We start from the raw sequence: 7,855 nt of genomic DNA, 5'->3' as shown, positions 1-7,855 counted from the left end.
ATATTTATATATATATATGAGCATTAATAAAACCCCAGAGTGATAAAAATAAATCTATTGGAAAAATGGCCTAGATAATAAATGAACACACGTGCAAACACAAAGCAATTCAATGAAAAGCCCCTGAACCAGTCACTGACCACATACTCATTCGGACAAACAAGACATCACACATTTAATATGTCTTTCCTCATAAAAAAAAAGCACCTGGATGCTGTTTTTATCAAATGCATAAATGGAGGAGAGAAAAGGCTTGAAAAGCTCATTGCAGAGGCAATCATAACCAGTTTCAGCTAGTCTGAAAATCAAGTAGAAAAAAATCAAGGAGGCAATTTTAGTGCTCCTTGCCACTTGGAAATCAGCAGCTGTGTGGGCAGAAAAGGACCAGCAAGTGTGAACGTTTCCCAGCTCCTGTCAAACCGTTACAAGGGGAAACACCACAGCCACAGAAATAGAAATAAGCATACAGGAATTCACTGTGAATCCATGCCAAGATGTGTCTGCTTGAATAAAAAAGTAACCCTAAATTTTAAAGAATAATGTCATTCCACTTGTTTGAAGCTTATTTCAAAACTCAATGTCGAATAATTATGTTTATTTCTTTTTCAGACTCAGTTTTATTTACACAGAAGAGCCAATTACACGTCTAACTATGCAGATATTTCGTTGTTAGAAAAAAGGAATCTGTCATAGAGAAAACCCACTTTTGAGGCTAAATTTGAAAAGTAGCTGCTTCAGCAAACTCCTTAGAGTCACTGAGTTCATGCAAACTTTCTTATTAAAATGGAACCATATTATAGAAATGCAAGAAAATAGATTAATACAAGTCTGTTTTCATAATAATTCAAGTAATGATGTAATGAGAAGATTCAACACAACAGTGTAAAAAAAAAGTACTGTGTTGAACTTGAGGTCAATCAAAAAGAAAATGAGTAAAAAAATGAATCTCCTTCATGTTCTCCATTTGATGAAATCTCCTTGCAAGGGAGAGTAAACACAGGGCAATTTGCAGCTGAAAAGTAGCTGCTGTCAAGGTCTGAGGAGATATTGAAAGTGTTTCACTAAATTAGTTTGTCTGAATTTGTTTTCCTAAGTTTTGGATTGGTAGAAAATGAGGAAATGTTTTACACTATAATTGATTTGTGACTAATTATTTCTTTACTTCCTGACACTCTAATCTTTGGGATACTATTGTTATTATTAGTTTTATTGTTATTATTATTATTAGTGGTAGTAAATTAGACTTCTTCTTTGCCAATTACAGGTGATGGTATGTTATATAACTACATCAACTGACCTTCCTCAGTGAGGGAAACCTCTCCAGTTATGGAGTCAATGAAGAACATTTGACTGGAGGGAATCCTGGGAGTTTGCTCCATCATGCTGAACCGCAGCTCGGCGTGAGCAGTGTTACGGTCATCGCGATCGACCGCTTCCACTCGCATGAATGGGATGCCTAATAGACAAAGAGAACGCAGAGACAACAGAGGAAGTTAAAGAACAACTAAAACAACCATATAACAACAACCTCATATATTGTATGAGAGGTATCAGTGATTATTATTGGGTACAAATATTACTTGTTTTAAAAAGACAAAGTTTAGCATATACATATATATAAAGGGGGTTATATTTATTTATTTTTTTACAGGGTTATAGAATAAATTTACTTTCTAATAGCAGATATCAATGTGACTGCAGTGCCAGCTCCTATATGTCAAAGTGCTAAAAGATCTTTGATGCAATCAAACCTAAGTACTGTGTAACCTTAAGGCTAATGGTTACAAGTGTTCATTGAGTAACATTACATTTACAGAAGAAGAATAGTGTTTTACATTAATATGATGCATATACTCTACTACGATTTAATTGTTGTGGACTTTAGTTGCCTCCCTGAAGAAATACATCCAAATAAATATAAGTGTCATTAGTGTGTGAATATACACATTCACACACTACTGACAGCAAGCTAGTACATTGTAGCCACAGGTGCCCTGGGGCAGACTGACAGATACCTTTGAGAAGCCCGAGCTGAACGCTGCCTCTCATGCTCTCTTCAATGAAGGTGGGCACATTGTCGTTCTTGTCAATGACAAACACTTCCACAGTGAACGTCTGTCGATGAGCTGACGATCTGATGTTCTGAATGACGCCTGATGGTTTGAAGGACACCTGCAGGGTAGAAACCAGCACCCTGAACTCGGTGTGCTTTGTTTCAGCATGACTCACAGTTACTCACAATCGAAGCAGAGATTTTAAACCCTTCTGCAACACTAGACACAAGATGGATCCAATTTAACATGGACGTGTCAAGCTACTGAATTTTATATCTCTTGAATCTTAAGAGATCTAGAATTAGGAGTCTAAGAAAAACGGAAACATGACAATATAGTGTAGAACCTGCAACGAGTAAGATGGCTGTTTCTCTCTGTCCAGTGGTTTTATTGCATACAGAAACTGGGCATCTACTCCAAATATGCCCTCGTCGTCTCCAGTTAACACCAGGTCAGAATAGTTACTTGGCAGGTTGTGAAGCTGTAAGGAAAAAGAGAGAAAATAGAAACATGAGTTTATGCTGCTGTTAACAGGCATAAAAACAAGCAAAACGGGCCAAAGGCTGGCATCATATTTTTTTTTACAGTGATGAAATACAAAACTTTTGAAATCTACACATAAGCCCAAAGCTTAAAGTTAATGTTATCCTTGTTAAATGTAATGTGTGTTATATTAATGAATTTGGTACAGAATCTGTGGCCATAGCTAAAGATTAGGGTGGCAAGGAGGCTTTCCAACCTCAAAGCCTTGGAGCTCGTCACCACAATTAAATTGTCAAAATATCTGTGGAAACATGCAAAAAGCTGGCCAGCAGTTATAAAATGGGTGTAACTGCTATGATGCCATTAAAGATTTTTCCATAGGTTTTTGAGTGGGTATAAAAATGTAACTTTCTCTTTCTGAATTACATTTTCATTAAGACAGAAAAGCAAGTAATCATTTTACATTCTCACATTCTGGACAGTACTTTGAGCTGGACTATCACAAAAAAATTCCAACAACGTACGGATATGTTTGTGCTCTTAGCGTAAGGAAATATAAACTTGTTCTAGGGATGTGAGGTATTTTTCAAGAGCCAGTAGACATGTGTGCTGTGATTCCAAATATCAAAACCATGCGTCTCGGTCCCAGTTAATCCTGAGATGGACTGGTACCTGCGCAGGATCTACTCTGCCTCTTTTGTTGGATACGTTCCAGCCTCGTGCAACCCTGACCATGACAAAACAAGTATGGAAAACAGATGAAAGGTCAAAGCGAAAATAAATCAGCCCCGAAAGTATTTATTCACAACACCCTTTACGATTTGTAAAGGACATCAGCCGCGGTCTCGAGTAAGGTTTGCAAAATGAATCATGGAAGACGTCTAAATAGGCGAACAGACGAGTGGGCCGCTCTGTGACGAATGGAGCTGAATGAAAGGTTTTTTTTTACCTTGACCAAATCTGAAGCAATTATTTTATCCAATCCATTTGTAACACAAAGGATGGTTATTATTCCCCAAGAAAAGCACTGAGCATGTCATGTTAATGGAAGTCTGGCAAAAAAAAAAGGAGTGGATATTTTATTATGTAGGGGAAAATGGCACCTCTGTAAAGCCATTCGATGAGCCATGCATGCACTCTTGAAGCTGCGCAATCCAGAGGACGTCTGAGTGACACGTATGAATAAAACACCCCACCTGCCACCCAGCTGGACTAAAAGCAGAGGCTGGGTTGGGTGCCAGAAAAGCACTGTGAACATGCCAATTATGGAAGAGCGATGACGCCAGCATGTTCGTGCATCTTCAACCTTGAGTGCAGAAAAAAAGGGTAGAAATAAAAGAGACGCAGACGCTATTTTGACTCACTGTCCACCTTCATTTTCTTTCAGTGGAGAAATTGTGGTTTTTCATTATGCAATGATGAAGTTGTAAACAAGAAAAGAAAAGAAATTAGTATTTTTAGCTTGCGACACAGAATTCATTGGTACAGCACATGTTTTTATAAAGGCAATATTTTTTAGTGGCTTAATTTTTGATTTCAGTTTTTGTTATCTGATGCTTTCATTTGTATTTATTAAAAAAATTGTACTTCAAGCAAATTATGGGGCCTTACCTTAGCTAGATACCACGGGAAAATGCCATCGTAGTTTTCAGGAACACCAATTTTGACATTTGCCCCTGAGCACGGTGCAAATGTGTGAAGCCCTGAAAGCTATGAAATAGGATAATAAGTGTCTTACTAATATGTTTTTTTTCTCACATATTTAGTTTCTGTGTACAAACAACCAACAAAGGCATGTACAAAACAGAGAAAAAAATAAACTTACTAAAAGGACTGCGAGGAGCATTGGTGGGACTTTCCTGTCGGCCATCTGTTCCTGTTAATGTGGCACGTTTACTACCAAAACTTAACACCAACACTGTCTTTGTTACTGGTTTTTCACTGTGGCATTTTTCTAAACCTTATACCTAAAAATACAGATCGGTTTACAAGGGGGAAGATCAACAAAAACATGCTTTGAGTTTTGAAGTATCACTGGTACATGCCAAAGCTACACTGAATTCAAAGAATAACCCAGCAATGGCTTAATGTTTGACAATCATCTAATGGATATAATGGTCCTCAACCATCTAAAAGGATATGCTAGTCAAAGTCTCCAACTCCAGAGCGGAATAGTGAATTAAAAAAAAGAAAAACCTGAATATCAAAAACAGATAGATGATGCTAAACCAGAATGAACGTTGCGTTACAAACATGCACACAAAGTAAATAATGATCATCTTACCTTCTCTTGGTGATGCTTGCGATACCTACTTCTAAGAGCTGTGAGAGAACTTTGAATTGGGTGGAAAATTTGTACACTTGTGCTCTTTTTGGTTGATTAATGTTTAACACATTGAGGGGAAAAAAAACTGACTTAACTACCCTATTTCCTCCCTTTAGAGCCAATAGCCGGAGAAGTTCCGTTCCACTGATTGCATCAATAAATATTCATGGGCAGATAACTCACCCAAAACAACAACTAATTCTTCTTAGTTGCATTCTGCGTATTATGTTGTCATGGTAATAATGAGAGGGCGGGAAAAAGGCTTTTTTTTTTTCAATTTTATTGAAAAAGAAAATCTATGTAAACAAAAAAACTCAAACAATGTCAAGGCTTACATTACTAACTTATTGCTTTACTCATACATTCACAACCTGAATTCAATGTCATGGAACAACACAGAATAAAAGAGGTTTTACCTAAGCTTAGAGTAGTCTTCAGCAACTTGACCGAGGCACGAACCTGCGCACCATCATTCAAGTATATATTAGAACCCCAGATGATATTGATAATGATGAGATGTTTGTTGCATTCAGCACTATGCCTACTTATGGTATATACACATCAATCCCCTTCAACAATGGAGCACAACAACAACCCAAACAGCAAGACAATCTTTGCACCTGATTAGAAATAAGGTATCAAATCTTTTAGACAAAAGAATCCTTATATGATGGCAAAATGTTTAAGGCAGACTGTAAAGTAAAATGTTTGCAAAAGTTTAGAAGATGTGACCATTATTGTGATATCCTTTTACAATACCGGTCTTTTTTTTTTTTTTTCTTTTTTTGCAAATCACATCCTGTCTTAGCTTTTGGTTTGTGCATTGAAAAACAAAAATATATTCTGTACAGCTCTATTAGTCCTTTAGGATCAGTGTTAAAACACACACAGGATCAGGTCTTCAGAGGCCAAAGGAAAAAGGAAAAAAAAAAACATAAATTAGTCTCTCTGTCCTATGTGTTACTCAGAGAACCGTAAGGTCATGGCATGACTTGGACTTCTGCCTGAAGGCCATCTTTTTGTTTTTGCGTGCGACCATGCGACCCAGAAAGCGTTTGGCCTTCTTGCTGATGCTCTCTCTGCGCCTGCAGTTGGCCATGCGCCTCGCGTTTTCCTCTTTGCTGTCTTTCCTCAGACGGATCTGTCTGACGATGCCCTCGAACAAGGCATGCACGTTGTGGTGAAGCGATGCAGACGTCTCGATGAACTTGCAGTCAAACACCACGGCACAGGCGCTTCCCTCTGTAACCCGACGAAGGAGAGGAAAACAAAACAAAACAAAAAAGATTTAAAGGTGCACTATTCAAGACCACCAATTATTTCCTTGGCTCTCATGTTTGTTTCTCTTTCTCTTGTTGATCTCACTGATTAAATACACTAACTCACCATCAACTGACACCTCTCTGGACCGCACCAAGTCACTTTTGTTGCCAACAAGGATAATGGGAATGTTCTCCGACTGCCTGGCTCGACGCAGCTGGATGCGGAGCTCTGATGCCTTCTCGAAGCTCGACTTGTCCGTCACTGAGTACACGATGATGTATGCGTCTCCCATCCTCATGCACTGCTCCTTTAGCCACTGGCTATTATCCTTCAGAAGAGAAACCAGAAACCAATGTTAGGCTTGGCCAGTTTACAAATAACATATCCGTCAATGGGGGCGGGGGGAAACACTGCATTAATAATATATAATGCTCACCTGCTCCCAGATGTCATAGAGCAAAATGGAAGCCTCCTCTTCGTCCACAAAAATAGATCTGTCATAAGTATTTCCTGAGGGGAGAAGGGATAAATATTGTGTTACATTCTGGCAGCAGAGCAACCTTATCTGTTATCTGTGTGACTTATTTTTCTTCAGACATTGTTTTAGTTCTCTAAATATTTCAGGAAAATGTTGGTAATGCCTGCAAATATTGTCTTCCATATTTCCCCCTTAAATTATAATGTTAGGTGTGCGATTCTACTCAAGATGGAAATATATACTTCATGTACATGTTTTCAGTGAAGCGCAATGGCAGCACAAAAATGTTAGAGACGTCTGAAATAAAGACGTTTCTCTGTGTTGTTAATTTGAAATGAATTGTGCGTTACGCTTATTTGGTTATTTCATTCAACAACTATTTTCCCTTTCTCACAAATTTAAGTGCATTGAAAGAACCACACAATTGTCACACTCTAATGTATCAATGAAAGTCTTCAGTGAGAGTGTGTATATAAATGTAGGCTGATGACTCATTCTTGGCATCACCATTTACCTGCTTCATCGCAGTCGTGACCGGCGTCCTCAAGCCCTCCAAAGACACGCGCCAGGCTGGACTTGCCGACCCCGTGCTCCCCGAGCAGGACCACCTTGTAGACCTGGGAGTCTGTCTCGCTCCCGGTGGAGATCACCGAGTCAGAAGAGTCCGAGGCGCAGCTGCCTCGGTGCTCGTCGCTTGGGGAGTAGGACGTGCAGCGCAGTAGGTTGGAAAGCTCGTCGGTTTGCCCCGTCTGCGGCGTCGTGGCGCGCAGATCCCGGTCGTCCACGGGCATGCTTCTCCTGTGCAGGTTGGGAAGGTTCATTGGGAACGGAACGCTTCCTCTCCTCTTATCCATGTTACGGAATTTGTCACCCTTGTTCAGAGTCATTGTGTGGGTACCGTGGGTCTGTGGGGTAGGAGCGCCATGCGTAAATATGCGAATTGTGAATCACATTTACAGTAACAAAAGTTTAAACACGATGGATAGAAAAGAGATTTAACGCTCAGGCAATAAAATAAGTCATGCAATGAGATAAAATGGCTGATTAGCACACGCCAATTATAATTAAAGTTTCACATTTTCTTTTGCTTTAAAAACACACTTACCCTTGGCTGATAAATAAATCCAACAATAGCAATCCTGTAATTCTCGCTTTATAAATTCGCTGCAGTCAAAAAGGCGCTTTTGCTTTAGTCTGTCCAGAGCTGCTGCTCAAGCTTCTTTATATCAAGCGGGAGTGACGTCGGCAAGG

At 39.2% G+C, this 7,855-nt stretch overlaps 2 protein-coding genes across 3 annotated transcripts in view; both read right to left on the bottom strand.

The window, feature by feature from the left end:
* cdh16 (cadherin 16, KSP-cadherin) overlaps positions 1-4,908 on the bottom strand; it is a 23,477-nt gene extending 18,569 nt beyond the window's left edge. The window contains exons 1-6 of one of the 2 annotated variants that reach the window (XM_008405097.1): positions 4,822-4,908; positions 4,363-4,504; positions 4,149-4,247; positions 2,401-2,535; positions 2,016-2,172; positions 1,298-1,456 (exon numbers count right to left, since the gene is read on the bottom strand). In XM_008405097.1, the coding sequence (XP_008403319.1) occupies positions 1,298-1,456; positions 2,016-2,172; positions 2,401-2,535; positions 4,149-4,247; positions 4,363-4,407 (595 nt within the window). In that variant the 5' untranslated portion in view covers positions 4,408-4,504; positions 4,822-4,908. The remainder of the gene's footprint in view (positions 1-1,297; positions 1,457-2,015; positions 2,173-2,400; positions 2,536-4,148; positions 4,248-4,362; positions 4,505-4,821) is intronic. The other variant, XM_008405096.1, reaches the window with a different exon arrangement.
* Positions 4,909-5,125: 217 nt separating this feature from the next.
* On the bottom strand, positions 5,126-7,855 carry rrad (Ras-related associated with diabetes). Its single transcript, XM_008405095.2, has 5 exons — positions 7,710-7,855; positions 7,119-7,509; positions 6,563-6,636; positions 6,250-6,454; positions 5,126-6,105 (listed from the first exon to the last, which is right to left on the bottom strand). Exons 2-5 carry the CDS (start codon positions 7,489-7,491, stop codon positions 5,828-5,830), a joined length of 930 nt encoding a protein of 309 aa, XP_008403317.1. The 5' UTR covers positions 7,492-7,509; positions 7,710-7,855; the 3' UTR covers positions 5,126-5,827.

This window comes from Poecilia reticulata, linkage group LG3, assembly GCF_000633615.1.
Source record: "Poecilia reticulata strain Guanapo linkage group LG3, Guppy_female_1.0+MT, whole genome shotgun sequence".
In the NCBI taxonomy this organism is placed as follows: Eukaryota; Metazoa; Chordata; class Actinopteri; order Cyprinodontiformes; family Poeciliidae; genus Poecilia; species Poecilia reticulata.
The sequence above is the reverse complement of the archived record's forward strand: the minus strand, read 5'-3'. Positions and strand labels throughout refer to the sequence as shown.

Excerpts from the sequence above, each read along its gene's own strand:
- rrad (XM_008405095.2), bottom strand. The coding sequence starts at position 7,491 with ATGACTCTGAACAAGGGTGACAAATTCCGTAACATGGATAAGAGGAGA. Across the intron at positions 6,637-7,118 it reads TCACGACTGCGATGAAGCAG|GAAATACTTATGACAGATCT; the intron begins GTAAATGGTGAT and ends TTCTCCCCTCAG. Across the intron at positions 6,455-6,562 it reads TCTATGACATCTGGGAGCAG|GATAATAGCCAGTGGCTAAA; the intron begins GTGAGCATTATA and ends TCTCTTCTGAAG.